Here is a 24972-nt window from a genome sequence, read left to right as displayed (position 1 = left end):
ACACAAGACATGCATTGAATGGAAATTTCAATTTTCCTGCCTGTCGCATGTATACGGGGAACGCTTAGTTCAATTTTTCGGTGCGAAAGTCGCAAAAGTCTGGAACACAGTGCCTATTAATGAGAAGCTTACAAATAACTTTAAGCTGTGCTGCAAGTTTTTCTTTATTAGCAGCCAGGAAGTGCCCTGACCTCCACCCTTTTTTTTAACGGTTTGTTGACCTTTATAAACTTTTCTTTCCTGTTCCTTATCAGTCTGTGGTTTGTTTTTTTTAAGTGTTACTTCAAGTGCGCACTTTGTTCCAAGCCATTCTTTATTCCTGTTTGTTTGCTTCTTTTTATTTATTTTTTATATTTGCTCATTACAGCTGTCTGGTGTATTTTATTTTGTACTGGACCGTTTCACTAGCCGCACGGCTATCGGTCCAAATAATTTTTATGTAATGCCTTGTACTTTAAAAATAAAGAAAGCTTTTGACTTTGACTTTGAATACAAAGTAGACTAGTCAGGCCACCAATGTCTCAACGGACCATGCCTACTTTCTCATTGCTCCTTTTCAACCTCAGCCACTTCTGTACCATGCTCTTCTGTGCATGTGCCTTACAGCTGTGCCACCGGCCAGACATATCTGACTTTGGCCGCCCCCCTCACGCATGCTAAAAAATAAAAATAAACTGCTGGCGAATGGCGGCATTCTAACAGACTTGCATAGAGAGAAATGTATGACTGTGTTCTGCAGCCGCTGAAATCAACATGGCGGAAATTCTTGTAACTATGAATGACATGGAGCCCAAGACTAGTCCAGACGTGCTCTGGGTGTAGCAGGAGCTAATCCTTAACACTAAACACCAATTTATTAACTGCATTGGTGAGCTGAACAATGTTCTGTGCTTGCCCTTCTCATTTTTTTTCATTCATGAATTCGAAAACATGCTTAATTCCAATATTTTATGTGGTCCGACAGGCCTCGAACTAAGTAAGTTCTACTGTAATAGCAGCTTGTCTCAGCATTACCGAAGCTCAGTCACTTGTTCCCATTCTTGAGAGAGAGAGAGAGAAAGAGAGTTACAAACGAAAGCAAGGGCTGTTCACCAGAACAGTTTTCCGGTTGGCTACCCTGCACTGGGGAAAAGGGAAGAGGGGATGTCATAGGAAAAAGAGTCGAAGTAGGGACCAAAAATGTCATTCTTGGCTCATTCTCATGGATTCAGTCACGGAGTTGTGTGAAGCCCAAGTTAGCTGCCACAATCACATTAATCATATATCGTGCAGTCTCAGACTGACGAGACCTTTAAGGGATTAGAGCACTAACTTGGGCTGGCTGGTGTATCACAATTAAGAGTGAAACAGCGCTTGTATGGGTCATTTTTTTTGTCCATTTGTTCTGTCATCACACAGTTTCACTCACTGACACTTCAACACACCTTTTTTCGCAGGCCTGGCTGGTGACGGTGCCGCTGCAACTGGCGTAGTTGGCACAGAGGGCCTGCTAATTTGGGCGTCTGCAGGGCCGTTGCTGCCTGACTGTGTAGTGGTGGTGGTAGTGGTGGTGAGGCCAGCAGCTGCTGTGGTGCCGGGGGGCACCTTGCAGCCATTATTCTTGGCAGTGTGCGACCACGGCCGGGATAGAGCCGCTGCGTCAAAGCTGAATGTCTTCTTGAGGTTGAGAGGGCAGTCCAGACCACACTTGCACACCCCATCTGTCTGCAAGTACTTGGCCACATCGTCCAAGCTCCACAGCTGCTGGTTGCTTGGGCTGTTAATGCAAAGCATAAATACACAAGAGTAATTTTCATGCTTCTCAACATAAAATCCCCCTGCTATAAAAAAAAGCAAATGCCACCCCTCTGATCTCAGTTAAATATGGTGTGTAGGGATAAATGCCACAAAACTGCACATGGGCTATGAGAGACACCATAGTGGAGGACTCCGGATTACTTTAGACCACCTGGGGTTCTTTAATGTGCACCAATATTAACAGCACATAAGCATTGATTGCATTATGCCTCCATCGAAATGTGGCCGCCGCAGCTAGGACTCAATCCTGTGCCCTTGGGATGAGTAGCTGAATATGCCATAGCCACTAAGCCAGTGTGACGGGTACTGCCGCCTTGGCTCATGCTACTTGCACAGCAGCTGCCAATGCCTTTAAATCAAATGCAGTTCATATATCACAAGTTTTGTAACATTCACTTTTGCACTGCAATTGCTGATGTTACTGCAGTTTAAGCAGAGATGATGCAACAGGAAAGATGAGTCACCTGGCATCTCGCAGCCGTCACCCCTGCATTTGGGGCTTAACTAAACAGATCCCAAGACCATAATGAACATATCCACGCAGTGAACACATTCAGATTAAAGAGAGTAAAGTTGCAGGCCAGTTGGTGAGACTTAACGACTAAAACTGCAACAGACACAGGACGGAGGTAGACAACACAGCACTGTGTTGTCGCCTACCTCCGTCCTGTGTCTGGTGCGGTTTTAGTCTTTACACTCGTATTATGGGCTTAGGTGACGCCACTGGTTGGAGGGCCTCCTGTGAGTGGCACCTGCCACTTTGTTCTCGAGTTGTACTTGATTTTAATACATCCAGTGGCTGGGCTAAGGCCAAAGATAAGATGGCGATGCTGTGAAGTGGTGTTTGCAGTAAGCATAGGGGCCAGCCCGCACCACATGGGGCTCGCTAATGCGCAAACATATGCTTCTATTTTGTCAGTTTCTGACTCTAGACATTCTTTTCACATGTTAATTCATTCAATTTCTTCTATGCAAGGTGTCTACTTTGTGTAAATCATTGGTGACCGCCATACAGGGCCAAGACAATCGATACAGTTGGTCCCAGATATATCGAACTCAAAGGATGTTGCAAATGGTTAGACACATAAAAATGACAATAAATTAGCATATCTGTAGCCAGGAATCAAGAATACAGTCCACCCATTCTAGTGAGACGTTTCTTGCTGCCCGCCGTGTTGCCTGCCAGTGTGCTAGCAGTGCACCATTCACTAGGCATTCCTAGGTCTAGCCTGCTTTGCATCTAAGTTGCAGCGGAAGCTGCTTTGGAACAAGCCACCGCCTATCATGAGAGGTCCAATCCTGTCTCCAGTACACTACAAATTGAATAATATCTCATCGAAATTAAATACAGTTGGCTTCTGCAGCGCCTTAGAAAACAAAGTGAGCAAAGCATGCCAGGCGAGGGCCACCCGCTACACTTCTGTTACTTAGACTGGCTTCACCACTGCTAGTGTCTTGTTGAAAATGAGTACAAGGGACTGGGGGCTACCCTCAAGCAAACCCCACATTCATCTCGCAATCTAATTTTGCAGAGCTAGTGCTGCCAGCAGGTGCCCAAGGACACACAGCTAACCAGACTGCTCGCAGAAAGTGATCACAAGAATGCAGATTGGGCGAACGTCACTTGCAGCATAACTCGATATATTGAATGTTCCGCTGAACGCCAGTTAAATAAACGGAAACAACAATGCTACATTTTTGTATGGGATTTTCAAGGGGGTGTTCTTTCTGACTGTTTGATACAAACAATAATTTCAAAAATCTGGAATCGACAGTAGAGGCATGCTTGGTTTAAACACTTGATTCTGGAGCCACTCCATGTTTTTATATGCATTTCATCAATGAAGCTGTAGATCAGGGACTCTCTGTCAACTCCCATCGTGTCAGAGTTGACCTGTTGCAGGTCAATAAGTCCCCAAGATCATCAGTTAAAGCTCATTTGCTCAACAGTAGTAGGAACTGCCATCTAACGCCGCTGGACTGCCATTCAGTTCAATCGCCGGTCAACCGAACTGCTGCTCAAAATGCCAGCGTAGCCAGGGTGCTATGGCACAGGCACAGCACTACGGCCTCCGAGAATCAACCACAGAAAATGCTTATGTTGGAGGCCATTTTTGGAGGCCATTTTCACATTGCTATTTAAGCTCAATATATTTGAGCGATTGTCATTGATTGGAGATGGAAATTCAAATACCCTCCCAACCATTTTCACATTGCTATTTAAGCTCAATATATTTGAGCGATTGTCATTGATTGGAGATGGAAATTCAAATACCCTCCCAACCTAAATTCTCAAACAATATGTCTTATAAGGTTTCCCAATCCAGCCATGCGAATATTTCTACACACCTGAAGTGAATAACAATAGAGAGAACGTCTCTCTTTTGTCTGGCACACTTTTTTATTCTCCCAATCCCCTCATGCAGTTGCTACACACTCCTTAAAATAAATTTACCCATTTTAACATTCAATGCTGCGGATTCCCAACATAAAAAATGTTTGCAATTTGGGTAGACATTGTGATTCAATGTTCTCTGGCAGCAAACACACTTTAATAAAAGTAGATGATAATCCGTGATAATCCTCTGAGGAAAATGCACGATTTTTCGTGACATTCAGGTTTTCGGTGCATGCAGTTTTCGCGTACAGACTCTAAAGGACAATGTAGAATAGAAGCCAAAGTAAGAAATATGTATAGGTGACATCACTTTGAAAATGCACATGAAACTCCTCTTCCCGTTACTCTGAGTCATAAACGTGGAGAAACGTTTCACGATCGCACCGATGACGCGACTGCGGCAAGAACAGCCAACCACAATCACCGTGTCTATGACAACGCCACTATGAGTAGCATAGGAGAGTGGCAAAGGCTATGGATTCGAAGGAGACCACAGCCAGGCTAGCGGAGAGCATGCACAGTCACGCCATCACCGCTAGACCGGCCGTGGAGGCCCCTGCCTCTTCCGGCATGATCCTGGTCTTGGTTTGCCGGCCACAGTTGCCCTAGGAAACGGAATCTAGTCCTCGCATTGCCAGCACTTCTGCTATTCTCGCACCGATGCGTGACAGCTATCAGTGCCAGAATCACATGAGCAACAGAGTGTAGGCGATGGGCGCGCACGGCTTGCCCAAGTCTATTTTTGCTCTGTCCTATTGTCTTTCGCTGCTTTTGAGCATGAACTGTTGTAGTTTAATGTGGTGTGACATTAAAAATCAAAAGCAACGGAGTCTGCTGCGTTTTCCAATTAGAAGCGTCGACGCTGCTGGAGCACGGCACGCTGTATCAACATCAACTGCAGTTGTTCATTGCGACCGTAGACGCTCCTCTCATGGCACTTAGGTGCTTTAATGTCATGAAACTTTTGCGTGGATCAGCCAAATTTTGGTCAACTCATCACCAGCTAATGGACAGTTGGCGATATATGTTTGTTATCAATGTGAAGCAGCGGAACGCCTTCGTTACATGGAGTTCACAAATACCCGTGCTTCAATGGAGACGGTGTTGGGAAAGAAACTTCGTAATATAGAGGAATTCATTATGTGGAGGTCCGTATCATTAAGGTTTAACTATGAGGAAGTTCCGTGAAGCTAAAGACAACATGTCTGTACAACAGCTAGCCAATGCACAATGAATAGCCATTTTTTGTCGAGTGTGCACGGAAATGGGAGCTTGCGAAGGTCTGAAGAGTGAGTGAAGCTGTGGCACACAGTGTGTGCTTCTTCAGTGTTCATACAGCCACCACTTTCATCTTAGACAATTTCTGCTTGTCAGAATCTGGAAACTGGCTCTCTTAATCCATGGATGACAAAAAAAAAAAAAAATTACTTACACAAAGGCCTCGGAGCTAGCTGGCGCAACTGCATCTCATACACATGTGCAGTATCGTGGCATAACTTTGTCTTCTGGCTTTTGACTGTGAGTGATTTCCTCACTGACAATGGAACTGCATCAATGTATGCAATGTTCGGCAAGGCTTAAAGGGATGCTGAGGACAAATTCATGTTGGCCTGTATTGATACATCATTACAATCACAAAGAGACCACTCTCACCGAAAATGGAGCTTTTATAAGCTAGAAAAGGCAAAAAAATTACAAACAGGCGTCACCATAACCAGATGATTTTGCAAGTAAACTGCACACGTCGACACCGAATTTTTGTTGCGGCTCCCAGAGGCTATGCTACACTGCTGTTCAGCTTAAAACAATAGCAACCAGTCCTTCTTGGTGTAGACTTCATGAGTCTGAATCGAGTGGTGGGGAAGGTTTTTAAATTAGATTTACTCAGCCATGAATGCATGTCTTGCTGCAGGAAAAAAGCTAACATTCTTAAAAAGAGCCAAAGAATCAATTTTTACCGATAACAATTTGATGACATTGAGCACAGTGGCGTTTTAAGGATGTAAGAAATACAGTAGAGCTCACTTTAACGGCCGCAGTTATAAAGAACGCTCGTTTTTATGAACGAAGGTTGTGCTACCCTCAAATCACTGCATTTACTCGAATGTAACAAGTTATTTTTTTCAGATTTTTATCTATGAAAGCCTACACTCCCATTACAATTGAGTACCCAATTCATTTGCCCCAAAGCAGTGCAGCAGTGCAGCCACTTTGAAGCAACTGCAACTCGGCGGTGGAAATTGCAGTAAGCATCACATCACTGTCCTGTGCGCAAGCATGAACGGCAGCAAACAGTGGCTGCTGTTTGTCATCTGGAAGACTCTCAAGGAGCAGTGTTTTAGAAGCTAGGTTCAAGTACCCCACAGGTGCAATAAAAAGACCTGGATAATGCCAGACATTTTTTTTTTTACTTGACATGTGCACCAGTAGGCATACGCTTGGCAAATCTACGGGTACGACAGGTGACTTGTTTGCTGCACGACTTGCTGAGTACAACCATGATGTGGTGAAAAAAAAAAAAAATACAAAGGTCCTGCTCATGCTCAACAACCATGCAGTGCAGACTACATGCTGCCTTGCCTGACTGCAATGACTAGCCTCTTCTGCCACCGAATGCTAGAGCCACTTCACAGAGGCATAATTCACCCTTTCAAGGTGTCTTATCGGCGGCACGTCACCAGCACATACTGATAGCAATCGACAGACAAAATGCCAGCATCCCTGTTTGGATCTCAGTTACCCATTGTGGAATAAAGTTGCATGGATGGAGCTGACTGCAGAATGTGCCAAGAATTGCATCCATAAGGCAGAGTATATGGACCCAGGAATGATGGAGGTAATGTCGAACATCAATGTTATCGGAAGCATGCGTGTTTGTGGCAATGCATTGTTGATGCGCAGCTGGCCAGTCTTGATACTACCTGAGACGACTTTGTGCCAGTGATTACGCCGGCATTGGGAGAGCAATACAGTGAAGAAAAAGAAAGTACAGATAAAACAAGGTTTAACGAAGTAAAGCGCAGCCACGAATTACCTTTGTTTAATCGGGGAAACTCATAAAATTGAGGGAAGCATTTCTCCGGCCTTTGAAATCATAAACTGTAATGTAGCCAAACACAAAAGCTACCGCAAAATCGCATTTGCAGACAACCCGTGCCTGTGCGTTTGAAAAGTCGGCGAAAGCGGCCCAAATCGCTTGTGCATGTAAGTGCCATATGGTAAAATGAATTCAAAGCCAAGGTGGAGAGAACCGCCAACTGCAGAATCCTTTGTTCCGTGCAGGGGCTCAGCTTGCATCCCGTCGTTACAAAACCAGGGCCATTAATTTGGCACCTAGATGTTACTATTGGCATGCAGCCAAGAAGCTGCGAGCCATTGTGGGATAAATGGGTGAGAAATCACCATTTTTTTAAATCAATTATTCCCGAAAAAATCATACCGGTTGTTTGTTTTGTTATTTTCGGTTACTGAGAACATTGAACCCAACAGGCACTTGCCGGGCAATCAAAACTTGTTTGTTAGATCGGGAATTTAGTAAAATTGGGTTTCGTTAGGCTGAGTTTTAACTGTACTCAAAGCACGCACACTCCTACTGCCAGGACTATGACGAAGACAATGACATGGATGCCGGCCTACCACCAGCTGAGGGATGACACGGGTTTTAAAATGCAAAAAAAATGCAAAAAAGTCTGCTTTCTAATTACATTTTCACCACATTTATACATTCACCTTTCTCTGTTAAATTGTAGAAGTTCCAACACCATCTACAAATATGAAAAAAAAAAAAAACGTTTTATGCGCCCGTGCCACCAAAAAAAATGACGGTGGTTTAGCTCTGGTTAAACCTGGAGTGACGCGATAGCTACAGCTAACCGAGTGGAACTTGGTCCTGTGACCAACCATGTGACGAATCACGTGATCAGCCACGGCGCCGCGCCGTCGGCAGCTGCTCCGCACCATGTGACAGTGTGGCGGCGCAGCCACAGGGTGGAGGCGCCACGCTGAAGGCTCGAAATGCTACCGTAATGTAGCTATCGCTATCGGGGGGCAAGAGGGGGCGGCTGCACCTCCCTGGAAATTTAGACAATAGTTTTTTTCGCTCGAGACTCAGGTTCCTCATATCCGTAACAGCGCCATTCAAGATTGCGAGCAAACTTTGCACCCTGCACATTATGACATAATCTTGCTGGTGATGGCACGGCAGTGAAAGAATGACAGGCTGAAGATAGCGAACAATTCTGAGAGGAACGCTTGAGGTTTTCTATTTTGAACTTCGAGATCTATGCAGTATTATCGAGAGAACTTCCGCTTTCTCATAAATTGCCGGCTACATTTAGGAAAAAGTCTAGACCGCCACACGTAGTAAGAAAAGTGTGACACCTTCCCGTGGCGTCACATTTGATTGTAGACACTCCTTGCCGAAATGACGAAATTTCGACCACCCCGCCACCCAAACCAAGCCTATATAAATCCGCCCCTCAAAAAGCTTGTACGCTTGTAGTGCACTGCAAGCCGAGGCCAGTAGAGTCATTATGCGATCCATTTCAACGAATTAAGATAGGACCACATAATTATTTTGGTCCCAGATAAATGCAACCGCAACTAAATTTTGTGAATGGCTACCTATCAAAATAGAATAGTCAATTAAATAAGCTTTTTCATTAATGGAAGAGTGTAATTTGTACGAGTCTATGCTTTGCTTCATTTTCTGGTTATGAAAACGATTGTAAAGTGCTTCGGATGAATTTATACAGTGTAAACACCAAGAGAGCCACACTGCCATGAAAACGGCTGCAGTGCGTCTGCGGTATGATTTGGCGGAGAAAAGGGAAGGAGGCAAAGTTTTTCTCACATATAAAAAGTGTTCAAGAGAAGCACCAAAAATGGAGGCCCGTGCACTTTTTCCGTACTGTAATGAAAACAGGTATAAAGGAACGGCGCAGCTAGGCTTTGGAGAGAACGAGTAAAAGCATATGAAACGGCAAAAGAGGGGAAATGACAGCCATAAAACATAGCCGGCAATCATAGAGAACGGGCCCTGGCAAACGCCAGGACGCTCTTAATGACCAGCGAGTCAGCGACTTAACAGAGAACTGAGGGGATCGACACCGAGCAGATCCTGCTTTCAAAGCGACCGCCACACTACAGCCTTAAAACCAGCGCCCGGCCAATAACACAAAGCAAAGTAAAACCAAATACACGGTGCAGTATGTTCGTACACCATGACCAAATACAAGATCCCTCTTTCATGAAAAGGCATCCGAGCCCTCTCCTGTTGGCTGAGTGCTGAGTGCCCCTCCAGCGCGAGAGGCCTCGACACAGTGGCGGCAGCGAGTAAATGATTCCAACCATCTTCCCACAAGAGGAGCCGACACAGACACGTTTCCCAGCACGTGCATCTTTGTATAATGAGAAACCCTTTGGGTGAATCCTTGGCAGGCTCGTCTCCAGCAGAGTGGCGCCGCTCTATCTTCTGTGGGGTAGGCGTCATACACTAATAAAAATGAATGTAGCCCAAACAAGCATCGGCCTTATAAATACATTAAGAACATTGAATTAATGTTCAACCAAACAAAAAGTAACATTGCTATAATGTTTTGGTGCTACCTGGATATTTCACAAATGGTCATCAACAATGTCAGGGCACGAGAAAGATGATAGGAGAAAACTTGGAAAGGAAGGACAAACATATTCCAAGCTAGAAGAGGCAATTGCTACCTCGCACTAAAAAATCGCAAGCTACTGCCCGCCACATCTTTGCACCATATCCACTGGTATTGATCCCATGTAGGACCGAAACATTAGAACAGTCGAGAGTTAATAGTAAGTTCTTGATGTAGTTTTTCTAGTGTTTTTTCAATGTTATATATTTAACGTTTTTATAGCAATATATAAAAATCAATAAAAATAAATGCAACTTTCTCGAAAATGTTAAAGCAACCTGCCACGAGCATGCGGGTCCACCAGTTGTGATGGTACACAAGTCGACACTTTTCAAAGACAAACTGCTGGGGCAGCACTTGAGCTCCACACACAGCACAGCATGCAAACCATACATTCGTCTCTGAACGGGTACTATCGTGTCAAGCCTTAACACCTGTCACCAACGGGTGGCTGGTGAGTAATACTGACGAATGGGTAATAAAGAAAACTTCCTAACAAAAATATTGAGCTGTGCGTAGGATGCATGGCAGGCCCAATATAAGTGATTTAGTTGCAACGTACAGTTAGTCGAATATTATATTTACTGCAGGAACAGTGATAATAGGTCTGGGACAAATATATTGCACTTCTGTTTATATTTATGATTCCAACATTGTAATAAAGTTTAGAGGACTATATTAAAACAATGTTCATTTGGAACATTAAACTAATGTTTTGGCACAACATATAACATTGAATGGTAATTTTTTAAAATATATTTATATTAAAAAGTTACCATTTCAAAATAATGTTTACTCTCAATGTTGAACTAATGCTTTCTTTATAACACATAACGTTATTTAATAATGTAGAACATAAATGTAATATTCCAATGCGACATTTAACGTTACTGCCATTATTCTAATGTTCAATGTGACCCGCGATCTATCCACCTCGTATGAACGCTATTGTAATCGAGCGCCCTTTACATGGCGTCCTTTCCATGCGTATATGTTTGTTTCTGTGAGTGCCTCCTTTACATTTTGCGACCAGAGCCTAGCGCGGTGGTTCAGCGGGTAGGCGGGTAGTGCTCTCGACTGCTGAGCCCGAGTACGCGGGTTCGATCCCGGCCGATGCGGCCGCGTTTCGATGGAGGCAAAATGCAGAAGGCGCCCGTGTACTGTGCGATGTCAGTGCAAGGTAAATAGACCCAAGTGGTCGACATTATCCGGAGCTCTCTACTACTGCGTCCCTCATAGCCCGAGTTATTTTGGGACTATAAACCCCATAAGAACACACAAAACAAATCTTACGACCAGAGTGGCGAGTGTTCCTTCCACTCGGAAGTCCCGCAGTGTTCCTTTCACCCCCAAAGTGCGCACTCGGGGACATTGCCGCAAGTAAGCCCTTGCACATGTGCGCGCCTCTGTGTTCGTTTGTGCTTCAGTGTTTCTAAGTGGCCAGTTGTCAACGGAGCTGAGAACAACCAAGACAGCGGACGAGAGAGCGACTAGCGGCGAGCAGTGTGTGTGCGGTTGCTCGACTGTGCGGATGCGCGAGCAAGATCGAGCGAGGTGTATGAAGCGCCGAGCGTGCATTTATCCTGTAAACAAGTTTTCGTTGTATATATAGCCATTTTTTGTTTTCAATGTATGCATTCAACTGTTTTTCCAATCAATGTGTATATATTTTCTAACACTATCAACCACAAGGAACTCCACAGCCAGCTTTGTCTCGCGTGGTCCTGAATGATGGACATCCGACGCTTCTTCAAGCGTCAGCGGTTGTCTGACGAAGCGTTATCCAAATGCGCCCCTGAAGATTTTGGTGTGACATGTGACAACGGTGCAGCATTTGACCAGAGTGATGCAAGCTTTCATGACCAGGCAGTAGCTGATGTCATCGACTCCATGGAAGGGACACCGCCAACAGTGAGCTCCACCGATGCAGCAGGCCGAAGTGATTCCCTTTCTCCTTTCTTAGGATTGAAGTCCGGATTTGAGCAGAGCGATGCAAGCTTTCATCACCGGAGCGTAGCCAATGTCGTCGACTCCATGGAAGGAACTCCACCAACAGCGAGCTGCAGTCATGCAGTAAGCCGAGACGATTCCCCTTCTTCTTGCTTGGGATTGAAGTCTGGAGACAACAGCAAGAAAACAACTAACTCGCATCAAGAATATGACTTAGGAGAGTTTCTAGGCAAAGCTAAACTCACTGGCATCCCGGACTTTTTGAAGTTATGTCTTCTTACTAAGCCATGGTCGCCAAATGTTACATACGACTTTAAGAAGGATGTAACACCTGGAAAGAGGCCTTTTTGCCACCAATGGCTGGGAGATTACGCCCCTTTGCTTGCATACTCAGCGACAGCGAAAGGTGCCCATTGTCGTCTTTGCGTCGCTTTTCCTCCGCATGTTCACCGGGGTACTCAAGGTAGTTTTATCGTGCGCGCTCTCAGTAACTACGGAAAAATGCACAAGGCGTGCAGGGATCACGTAAAATCCCAATGGCACCAGGCGGCAAGCAGCTACCTGTTGTACAGCAGCTGAACAGAGCACTGCACGAGCAAGTTGAAAGGAATCGTGAGAAACTATTTCCAATAGTTTCCACCATTGTCTTTTGCGCAATGCATGACTTGCAAATTGACTGCAAGCAGTCCGGTAGTGGAGTCTTCAATGATCTCCTTGACTTTCGGGTAGAAGCTGGAGATACTCGACTTCAGGAGGACTTCGCTTCTGCTGCCAATGCTAAGTACACTCCTGTCCGCGTCCAGGACGAGATCATCACAATCTGTGGCGACGTCCTGAGAGAGCAGAGAGTTGCCGTAGCTAACAAAACGTTTGCTTTTTCCGTTCTTGCTGACGAAACTGCAGATATTTCAGGAAAAGAGCAGATGTCTATAGGCGTTCACTTCATTTACAAGGCAGGAGCCGAACTGTGCGTTCGAGAGCAGTATATGGGATTTGTAGAGCTGGAGCAATTAAACTCCGCTTGCATCGCCGCTGCAATCTTGAAGCTTTTGACGAAGGCCGGGCTGATTCTTTTGAACCTCGTTGGACGGGGGTACGATGGATGCTCTACAATGGCTGGAAAAGAAGCTGGAGTGAACAAAATAATACAGAAACAGTTCCCGAAGGCATTATTTTTCCACTGCGCAAGTCAAACTAAATCTCGTCATCAACGATTTGAACGTCCTCTCTGATGATGATGATGGATTTTTTTATGGCGCAAGAACATCTATGGCAAAGAGCGCCATGACCCAAGGTATTTTCTTTTTCTCCAGGTGGGGTCAAAGACCCACTTCCCAAGCATTTCACCCTAAATAAGACGAGCACCAGGCCAGGAGAAAGCTTGTACCCATTGCATCACCAGTGGGTACCTAGAGGCACTGGGGATCGAACCCCGCACCTCCCGCATGCACAACCACTTGGCCACTGCCGTGGTGAACGACGTCTCTGAAATTCGAAACACAGCTTGGATAATCAAACAAACCATAAACTTCTTCCGCGAGAGCGTGCATCGGAGAAAATTGGTTCCCAACATTCCGATGCTGTGTGAGACAAGATGGTCTGCAAAATGCAAGTCTATTTAGATCTTTTCTCAGCATTACGTGGCCATAATCTAGGCACTCGGGGAGCTCGCGTCAACGGAATCATGCTTGAACGCTGCAACTAGACAACAAGCTCACATCCTCTACTGCGCGACAACAAACTCATCTTTCGTCGTCTGCTCGCACATTGTAGCGAAGTACAGCGCTCGGCTCAAACCAGTTACGAACGTTCTGCAAGGTGCATCCATGGACTTCCATTCTGTGAATAACCACAACACTGAGCTACAACGTATTTTTCGCGGCCACCGGACAAACGCTGTAGAGCACTTCTCTGACATCATGAATGCAGAAAGGGAGGCAGCCAATCACTTAAGAGGGGACATGGGTCCTTGCGAAAAAATTTTTAATATTGAAGTTATTGCCATGAAAATTTGTAGGTACATATATTTCAGCATGCTGATCGCAAATATGAAATTAGTTTCTACAATTTTTTTTCTTTCTATTGTATGTAGTTTTTTATGAGAAGAGCTTCTGACAGGGTTTTAGAGAAAGCTGCTAAACAGATTCTCATAATCTGTATGTTGCTAGATTCTAGAAGGATCAAGGATTGCAACAAGGGTAATAGCATGTTTCTAGCTCTTCTAGTTCAAAAGTTGTGGTCATCCAAAGTTGTGGTTGAAGAACTGAAATTTTAGTTAACGTTAATTTCAGCAAATAACAAATTTGTGTTTACACCTAGCTACCATCTGAAACCCTTATTGCAATCACCACCTATTTAGCTACTAAACGATGCAAAAGTTACCAAAATCTGATGAGCAGAAGCAGAGATAGGCTTGTCAGTGGACTGCCATGTGACTAAAATAATTGAACTGAGAAAATTAAAAAAAAAAAACATATTACAATGCTTTCAATGCTTTCTTTATGCACAGTTGTGTAAAAAATGTAGCGTCTAGCTTCAGAATGCCCCAGGCGAGTAATGTTCATCAGTTTTTCTTTGGTGACGTCGCTTTGCGGCAGAGATGAAGCAGGCTGAGGCTGCACGCTTCCGCTCAGAGCCTATAGCTCGGCGAGAGTCTTTCTCCTGTGCCCTCTGGCTGGCTATGTGGTTTTGTTCCACTTGGAGCTCTTGCAGAATGCGCGACGCAGCCTCCTGTGTCCCAGAATTAAACCACATGGCCGCCTCAGCGACAGCCGCTTCAACAGATATCAGCGAAGCATGCTTTGTCTTAGGCATCAAGGACCAAATCACTGAATGCAGTGCCTCATTTGCATTCTGCGTTTGTCCTCGCTGGCATCTGCTGAGTAAGTCTTTGTGTGCAAAGCGCTGCGCTTGTACACAGGTAGCAATGCTTGGCTGACGTAGTCGGGCAGGTTGTAACGGTGTTTTGGTGGCTGCTGTCCCCTTGCAATCGCCCCATTCTGTTTGCACCACAAGTTGGTACCTTGTGGGCATAGGCCACGGTTTGGGTGCTTGTCGGTCAACGTCACATGTTAATATGTGGCCATTACTGCCCGATGCATTTGCTCGACATCGCCTGCATTAGATTTTAGTGCCCAACCATAGTAATTGCTGAGTTTGGTGATAAAGTCTGCAGTCAGTCGACCTTTACCACTCAACCTTTCACAATCCTCTGCTTTGTGCTTTTGGAGAAGATTGCGCAAAGCACCACCCATCCGCTTTTGTACATGATTTGTACAATCTTCTTTTTCAACTGGTATAAGACCATATACCTTTGCTTCCTCTACCGCACGAAAATGCTTGCTATCTCCATCGCAGAGCATTGTGGTGTAGCGCAGGCCGTGCCGCTCCAATGATCGTTGGAAGAGCATCAGAGCTGCATCCATCTCCATCTGCCCAGATTTTGAATCTGTATTCTTTTGGCATACATGCTGTGCCTTCCATGCGTTGTACTGGGTGCATTTTTGCAGCCAAGGCAGAAGTAGCACAGCACTACATAGTCTAACACATAGCCTGAAAAAAGCTCTATGACAGAGCCCACACCAATGTGGGACTGGTGCCCTCTCGTCATCCACGTTCCATCGAAACAGACTGCGATATTTCCGGGATTACCAAAATTCAGTTCTCTGTATAGTTCTTTCACTGAGGAAGCACAATCAGTCAGCACACTTTCAGCAGCTAGCATCGCGGCAGGCTTCAACTTAGACTTGAGATGTGCTTGGTAGGTCTTGTTGTGAAGACGCCTGTGGGAGATTCCCATGGTTGAAAAAAAGTCATTCAGTGCTGTTTGGCAGTTCCCTGTAGTTAGCGCAGCCCGGGCAGCAAGAATATTTACCTGGAAGGGATTGCACTTTGCGTTTCCAGGTAGATGCTGGGAACTCCACTCGCGCACGACATCGCCGCAATCAGAACACTCCAAGCACAACTGTACAGCAACACCGTATTCGCGAGTGCTTTTCTGGATGGACGCGTCGCCACCGCACTGGCGGCACACGGTTTTTTCGAGCAGCCGGTTGATTGCTGACAGATCGACGATCATGTACGTTGCCGCTGCCGTCGCCGCCGGGCCTGAGTCGCCTCTCTCAGTGCGAAGAGCCTGCAGCTTGCGCTCGGTCGCAGATATAGAAGAGAGCTCTGAATTTCGGGCGTCAGCTCGTTCTTGGGGGCTCATAAACGTCGTGTCGACGCGCGTTCGTTGCTGGCGGCCACCCGTGTCATCGGAATCGGCCGCGGAGACGCCCGTCGCGACACTTTCAACTGTCTCGCTTCGATCACCTGCTTCAAGAGCGCACGGACGACCTTCCACTGCATCCTTATGCTTGTTAGAAGGCTTTTTACACCTTTTACCGAACTTGTGCGCACTGCGGAACTTTCGGTACGGTGGAGACAAAGCTCGCTTCCGAAATCAGGCTGAGACTTTTTCAAAATGGCGTCGCGTCCGTCGGCAGTGCGGACCCTAACAAAATGGCGTGGGCCAATGAGCTGCGCCAGTTTTGACATGTGACAGGCAATGACCAATGGCACAGCGAGATTCCATTTTTTCCTTTTTCTTCTTTTCATGGCTAACAAAGCGACACGCGTGCAGCTCCGATGGAGAGAAAGAGACGCTCTTTCAAACGAGACCAAGATGGCAGCTTTCCGGCGTGCCATTTGAAAATGGTGCGCGGCGCAAAATGAGCATTTTTGAGACTTTCAGTCAGAATACTCCTGTTATTTGGCTTTTTCTGAAAAACTATGGGTTTCTCCGCTTTGAAACCTTGCCCACATATAGAGAATGACCTCACGGTCACGAATAATCCAAAATTGAAAAACTGATTTTTTCGCAATTTTTCGGCCGCAAAGAACCGTGTCCCCCCTTAAATGTGGTGATATCTGTACCAAGACAAGTCTCTCGTCAGGCCCACCAAGACAACTACAGAATTCATTCGCCGGAGGAATACTACCGTGTGGCAAAATATGTGCTGTACTTGGACTCTCTCACTGCTTCTTTAGCTTGCCGCTTTTCTGAAAGCAATGAGAGGAGGTTCAAACTTCCCCAGCTGCATCTATCAAAAATGAAGCACTTGAGCCGTGTTGAGTTCATCTCTTGGTACGAGATGTGGGGCAACAAAACTGGAGACCCATCAGAAATAACTTACTGCGAGCTTCTACATCAGGCCAAGACACATTCTTCCCCGGTTTTGCAAAAGCGATTGAGGTGGCCCTGACTTTGCCAGTTACTACCTGTACAGTCAAACGCTCCTTCAGTACAATGAGGAGAGTGAAAACCTGACTACGCTCAACGGTGAAAAACAACAGGCTGGACAGCCTTTGTATGATGAGTGTGCACCAGAGCGTGTAATAAGCACGGAAACGACTTCATCACCCGTGTCATCACGCAATTCGCCCAGAAAAATCTGAGGCGTCTGCAGTTGCTTTTCAAGGAAGACTGATTGAGCGACTATAGTCGCGTGTTTGTGAACATATTGTGCTGTGTGCTGGTCATCAATTTGCGTGAGTCGAGAACCCGCATGCAGCAAGACTCAGCACTCTTCTCCACGAAGTGATAGTATCTTTTCGCATTTTTAATTAAGTTTAATTGTTTGTTCGTTAATAAACTCCAATGTATCTCTCCAAGCTACGCATTAATTTGCTGCTTTGTAATTTTCTTTCACGTGTGTATTTTACTTAAATAAATAAATAAATTTACTCCGCAAATAATGCCTCCCCCCCCATCCCACCCCCACCCACAAGCGCCAACAATCAACCCCCCCCTCTTCTGCAAGAAATTCTATGGATGCCCTTGACCCCCAATATACACCCGCTGCTTATGTCACATAATGAAAACTATATAATCGACCCTCACTTCCATTCATTGTGGAAAAGGCCCCAGTAGCTGGGCTGAAACGTCTTTTATTTTAACAAGATTGGTCGGCACTCGATACTTTACTGCCCTTTTTTATTTATTTATTAATACTGTAAGCCCTGACAGGCTCATACAGGAGCGGGAACAAAAACACACATTTCTAGGAATACTATATATACATTCAAACAATAAATCTAAACGTAAATAAAATACAAAAATAAGAACAGTACAGACTAACACAAAAGGGTACACGTTACAGTCGCCGACCGATTTTTCGGAATCGAAAGGACCCGAAAAATGGTCCGAATAATTGAACAGTCCGAAAAGTACAAAAAAATCACTTTAATGAGATGAAATCGGCTTAAAAATGTCACTGATTTTACCTTGCGGCCAATTTCTCTTGCTGGCGATGATTTGCGCCTGTATTTGCGCCAAAGTTGTGCTCTCACTGTACACGCTAGACAGCAAGGTCACCGCATTTAGTTGTGATACTTCCCACGCTTCTTTTGACGGACCCGGTGGGGCCATGTTGTCCACAACCCGAGTGTGCACCACACCACTCGTCAAACACACGCAAAGATAAGGCACTTGTCGTTCAAAGCGGCGGAACCGCCGGACGCAAGCACAAAACGGTGAACGGATGCAACTTCGTGAAGACTGAGCGCCACTCGGTCGACGCGGTCAGAAAGACCCAAGTGACGAAACGGCGAATGGCGAACGTATGAGACCCGCCGCGGTGGGTCAGTGGTTAGGGCGCTCGGCTACTGATCCGGAGTACCCGGGTTGGAACCTGACTGCTGTGGCCGCGTTTTGATAGAGGCGAAATGCAAAGGCGCCCGTGTGCTGTGCGATGTCAGTGCATGTTAAAAATCCCCAGGTGGTCGAAATTATTCCGGAGCCCTCCATTACGGCACCTCTTTCTTCCCTTCTTCTCTCAGTCACTCCTTTATCCCTTCCCACCGTGATGTGAGATAGCTCCTGCACAATTTTCTTCCCCCAACAACCAATTTTCAACGTATGGAACCGCCCGCGACAACATTGGCGACAAAAGAAAGTTGACGGCAATGACAATCCGGCTGCCACCTTGAAGTGTCGGAGATCGCAGGGACCTCCACTGGCAACAATGAGGTACCGAATGTATGTCAAGCCAATCCAACTGCAGCGTAAATCCACCTCAATCCAAGCTGGCGCCTTTTGCGCCGGTGAGAAGACGATTTTGGCCCGCAGATGACTGAAATTAGTCCGAAAAATCGAACTTTCGGACTTTTGAAGTCCGAAATATCCATCGCGAATATGTATGCGCTTCTATGGGGTGACTGACGGTGCCTCATCGAGGTCCGAGATATCCTACAAGTCCGAATTACCCATCGGCTACTGTTTTCACATCTAATTAACAAAACGGACTACGAGCGGCATTCACAGGAAAACGTACACTGTTTTTTTGCCCCCAATAAATGTTTTTTACAAAGACGCATCCTGTTCCTGAAAGAAGCTTTCAATCTTAGCGACATGCATCAGCAGATATCGAGGTCACAAAGTCGCGCACCAGTTTATTCCATAATTCTATGACTGATGGAAAGAATGAATACTTGAATGTGTTAGAGCCGGAAATGAATGGCCTGATACTCTTATCGTGGTTTGTTCTGGCTGAGCGCTGGTATGGCGTTTTTGCGATGCACCAGTCGGACACATCACTCCAACTGCTCGATGTATAGCCTCTTTCACATTGCAATTATGATTCATTTTAAAAAGTTTCGTGCCTCTGATAACCATTCACACTCTTGGACAACACTCATCGGCTAATAACCCACACCTATTAATAGTAGAAAGCCGCTGATAAACATCTTCCCTTGGCTCACTAGCATGGCGCTGTGGGAGCTTTCATGACGGGGATGCAAAATTGGCCGTGCGGTGGCGCTGACCGTAAGCCAACAGTGGAAGTGCTTGGCGGGTGTAGGGTGCCTATACCTTCGCTGAAAACCGAGCTTTTTAAGGGGGGACACGGGTCTTTCGGGCCGAAAAATCTCGAAAAAATCAGTTTTTAGAAAATGTTATTTTCGAAATCAGCAGCCATTTATCTACCTCTCTGTTAAATTTCTCGCCTTTAAGGTCAGTATTTTACTCACAATACCAATTTATATAATCCATGTCGCCCGAATTTGAGCTGAAATCGGCGCCGAAACAGCAGTATTTCGCAAAGCGTAGCTCCCGTTTCATGCGCGGCACCGCAGCCATCTTGGTCTCATTTGAAAAAGCCGCCTTTCGCCTTCAATTTCCCGCCACTACGGCTTCCGTTCGCCCATTGGTTGCTGAGAAAATAGCAAAAAAGAAAAGGTAGTATTCAAAATCCTATTGGCTGCCGCGGATCACGTGACAGCAGGTCGTCATCCGATTGGTGGAGCTGGCTGGCAGCGTCTGCTTGATGCGCCCGAGCCGCGGGGAGACGCGACCGTGCAGTGCAAGAAACGCGCAGCGATGCCTGGTTCAGCGCGCAAGGTGCACTCAAGGCATACATTCGGCAAGAAAAGGAAGAAGTCGCTGGTCGATAACCTCAAGAGACGCCCTGCTGTGCGCCCCGACAATGATGAAACTCCTGCGCTGAACGATCGTGTCGGCGAGGCCGCGCAGTTAGGCCTAACGCGCTCCGCAGCACGGGAAGCTGTAAGCGGCAGCGCCCGCATCCGCCGTGATACAGTGATGCTGGAGCCCTCAGATGTGCTCCAAAATAAGACGAAGACTGAACAAAAACTGCGAGAACTCGCCTCAACTCCACCAACGGAGCGGAAGTCTCGTTGTTTACGTGACGGCAGCGCGTCGGACTGTCTGCTCGACGAGGCAAGCTTCACGATCGTTTGTTTGGAATCGCTCAACAGTTTGTTGAAACTTGTGAAGTGTAAAACGTGTGGCGGCAATGACTTGAGCTTCGTAAAAGATGAGCGAGAATACGGCCTTGCCGTTAAACTTTCTCTTCAATGTGCGAGCTGTGGAGACGCATCGCCTGCATGGAGTTCGCCGCGGGTACGTGGCGATCAGAAGATCAACCCTTTTGTGGTGAATGTGTTCGCTGCTCGTGCAATGCAGAGCACTGGCAACCAGCAGACAGCTCTAAATGACATTTTTTCATCGCTGAACGTTTCGCACCGCGGTCTCCACAATAAAACGTGGCAAGACTATGTGAAAAAAAAGTTGACACCTGCAGCAGCTCGTGCAGCCGAAGTTGCACAAGAGTGTGCGCGGTCGGTTCGAGAACTTTATAATGAATTGGACCTTGGGAACCCCGGCAATATTGCAGTATCATACGACGGCACTTGGATGACACGCGGCCACACATCCCACATTGGTGTGGGAACCGTCATCGAACTGTTTACCGGGCTTGTGCTGGACTATTGTGCAACTTCTGTGCCGGCTGCGAGCGAGGCCCAAAAGAAGGTGACCCATCATACCAGTCCTGGAGGGCTGGGCACCTATGCCAAAAAAACTCAGAAAAAAAGGCTGGAGAGATGGAAGTTGAGGCAGCCCTTATTCTTTTTGAAAGGTCGTTGAAGAAGTGTGGCCTTCGCTATACCACAATGCTTTCGGACGGTGATAGTCGGGCTTTTCTAGCTGTGCAAGAGGCAGATGTGTATGGATACATCAAAGTAAAAAAAGAAGACTGCATAAACCACGTGCAGAAACGTATGGGAACAGCGTTGCGGACTTTGTTGTCCAAACACAAAGGTGCCGAAAACCTTGGAGGAAAAGGCAAACTGACAGGCAGCCTCATAACAAAGTTAAGCTCCTATTATGCCTGGGCTTTAAAATCCCATAATGGGGATGTAGAGGCTACGCAGAAGGCTGTGATGGCCACCTACCACCACATTACCTCTACTGATGAGGCATCAAACCATAGCTTCTGCCCATCGGGACTGGACTCTTGGTGCCAGCAAAATGCGGCAGCAGCCCGAGGCGAATCTGCTCCAACGCATCGGTACAACATTCCACCCCATGTTGCTAAAGCATTGCTCCCTGTCTATGAGCGACTGTCGGATAGGAAGCTCTTAGAGCGGTGCCATACGGGTAAAACCCAAAACAGTAATGAAAGCCTACACTCTTTGATATGGGCCTTGGCACCCAAAGAGCGCCATGCATCATTGTTTACTGTTGAGGCTGCCGTGGCTGAGGCAGTAATGCGGTTCAACGCAGGCAGCAAAAGAACTTCTGCAGCAATATTACAGGAACTGGGCCTCAATATGAATGCTATGAGCGCAAAAAGAATGCGAGAGAAGCATGAGCGCCAAGAGCAAAAGTGCGCTCGAAAGCATTCCATTGCGGAAAATATTCAAGGAGTGCTCAAGAAGCGGCACCTGGATACTACTGGCAATCAAAAGGACTACATTCCTGGTGGCTACTAGCCATTTCCTATTGTAAATATATTACTGCACTTGTAAATATTTATTAAACTGTCCCCTGCTTGTTTTTGGGGCTTTTCTCAAAATGCATATGGTTGACTGCTAGCAGTCTTGAGGCCTTGATATCTCAGCAACCAAGTCACATAGAGCTGAAATTTCGGTTGCAATGGAAAGCCTAATGTATGCTGTGTGAAATGTTGGGAGCAGATTTTTTCATTTTACCTTAAAAAAATTATTATTTTCGTTAATTTACCATTACTTGGTACACACATTTTTCATACTGAAATTCAGAAGGTTGTAAAATGAGTAATAATTGACATATCAAAAATCTGCTCTCAACATTTCATAATTCACTATTCTGGCTATCTAACCATGCCTTAAAATTAATTTTAGATGAAATCATTATTTTGCTATTTGGGCCTCAAACAATGGGCATTAATTGTTAATTATCTTGAAAACTAATTGGCCTACACTTAAAATAAATGCATATTTAAAATCAGCATAAAAATTTGAATAAGTCTATGCATTTTTATTAAGATTGGTCAAAAAACAACAAAAACAGCTTTAAGACCAGTGTCCCCCCTTAAGCTAGAAATAAGGCAGAAAACCAAATACAGGTGTCATCAGTTCAACACCACCAGCTGTTTTCAAAAGCAAACTGCTATGTAGCCGCCGCAGTGGCTCGGTGGTTTTGGCACTTGGCTGCTAACCTGAAAGACGCGAGTTCAATCCCAGTCGCGGCGGTCGAATTTTGATGGAGACGAAATTCTAGAGGTCCGTGTACTGTGCGATGTCAGTGCACGTTAAAGAACCCCAGGTGGTCGAAATTTCCAAAGCCCTTCACTATGGCGTCCTTCATAGCCTGAGTCGCTTTGGGACGTTAAACCCGATTAAGGGGGGAAGATGATCTGAGAAAAATTTTTCAATATTAAACTTAGCAAAATGAAAACTTCACCTATTATGTATTTTAGTGTGCTGATTTCAAATATGGTGTCCATTCTTGTGTATATTATGTCGTTTCTTATTAATTCAAGAATTTCGGTAAAATTATTCTGACAACTTTTTGAAAAAATTGGCTACTCTGATTTAAATAAATTTTATCCCAGTGGATTCTAGTATTATTAATGCTTGCAATAAGGGTACTTCTATTGTTCTATCCCTTCTGCAACTAAAGTTACAATGTTTTGGAGTTCACATAAAAGTGGCGAGGAAAAAGGTGATTTTTCTTTATGCTGTTTAATATTTTCACATTTTATTAAGAGTGCTGTTAATGGTTTTATTGCAAGCTTCAATCATTCAGCTTTCAAATAAAACAAGAATGGTGAAAATCACGCGAACCAAAGCTGGGAAAAGCTTGTCAGCAGTGTGTAGGGTGGTGCAAAAAATGAAACTGAGAAAAACGGAAAAAAAATCACATTACAGTGCTTAATTTTCTGAAACAAACAGCTTAGAAGGCCCATAGTGAAAAGTCTGAATCACATTTTTGCCGTTGCTGCCACTTAGCAAGCTGCAAAAATGAGGTCGAGGATGCACACTGTATTGTGAAGCAGTCTGTCGATCGCCACCAAATCCACGACCACGTCGGTAGCTCCACAGGCAATGGTGGGTTGGCATCTACATGCTCGTTCGCTATCGTCCACATCTTGCGCTAGGTTGCAGAAATCGCTGCCGAACTGGCGATTTTATCATCAGCGTGCTTCGCAATTCCTCGTGATCAGCGCTGGGCAGAAATGTGTCTACTCTGACCCGCTGCTGCCAATCTCGCCCGAGCCCGCGATTTGCACCGTGTCGAAGGCGGACGCTGAAGCTGGTAAAGAAGCGCTTATCACAACCGCCGGCTTGTGAAGTAAAACCATCCTCCGGCTGTCCATCATCCGCTGCAGCCGTGATGTGCACCGCGCTCGGAACGAACGTCGGAACGGCTGCCAAGGTTGCGTCATCTGGCGCTCCACGCTCAGGCACTCCGCTGCTGCTGGTTGAAATCACTGCCAATGAACTTGTGTCTTCCGCTTGCTTTCTGCAGCCTTTTTCACATTTTTTCCCAAACTTATGCGCGCTGCGAACTTCCGATACGGTCTCACACCATGGTGGTCTTTTTCAAAATGGCGTCGCACGAGCGCTAAAAAAAATGGCGCCCGCCAATGAGGGGCGCTTGAATTTCACCACGTGGTCTCTAACAGTCAACAACATTTCCGCATTTTATATTTTGTTTTCTGTCTTTTTCTCGGCGACCAATCGCAGTAGACCTTTCGTTCTAGCGGGAAAGAAAGCTGAGGCGTCGCTCTTTCAAACGAGACCAAAGTCGCCTCGCTGCACCGGCTACTTTTGACGCGACGCGCGAAGCAAAACGGGTATTTTCTAACCGACTTTCGCGAGCTCTCTTGTCAAAATTGCATCTTTGCATGTTAATTTCTCGTAAACTACGTGGCATTCAGCCATGAAACTTGAAATTAAGATGGAAAATGATGAGGCGTAACCACCTATGACAAAATTGAAAAGTCAATTTTTTAGAGATTTTTTGGTCCCAAAGACCCGTGGTCCAAGGCTCTTTGCGGCCGAAAATTGGCCAAAAAAATTGGATTTCTGATCTTATCTTTTTCGCGACCCTGAGGTCAATGCACAGCTATCTGCAAATTTTGGTTGAAAAATACAGCCCAATTCATGTGTTATAGCGTTCCAAAGACGTGAAACCGTGTGCGCGGCCCCTTAAATTGAGGTCTACTCGCACCGAACTTTGATCGCCCGCAATTCGAGAAGTACGCACTCTGTCGGCACCATTTTGGTTTCGTTCAAAATGTTGCTATTCAGGCTATTCCCATATTCCGGATGGCAACCATGAGCAAACCCTGGAAGCGGTAAACAAAGAAACGAAATGGGCGAAACGTGCGCTGT

The 24972-nt window shown here is 45.8% G+C and overlaps 1 protein-coding gene across 1 annotated transcript in view; it reads right to left on the bottom strand.

Annotated features, from left to right (window-relative positions):
- Positions 1 to 24972, bottom strand: part of LOC144136393 (uncharacterized) — a 62230-nt gene that overhangs the window by 24537 nt on the left and 12721 nt on the right. The window contains exon 4 of the mRNA XM_077668678.1: positions 1425 to 1756. Within this exon, the coding sequence (XP_077524804.1) occupies positions 1425 to 1756 (332 nt within the window). The remainder of the gene's footprint in view (positions 1 to 1424; positions 1757 to 24972) is intronic.

The sequence above is a fragment of the Amblyomma americanum genome, chromosome 6 (assembly GCF_052857255.1).
Source record: "Amblyomma americanum isolate KBUSLIRL-KWMA chromosome 6, ASM5285725v1, whole genome shotgun sequence".
Classification (NCBI taxonomy): Eukaryota; Metazoa; Arthropoda; class Arachnida; order Ixodida; family Ixodidae; genus Amblyomma; species Amblyomma americanum.
Note: the sequence above shows the minus strand (reverse complement) of the source record. Positions and strands in the feature narration are given on the sequence as shown.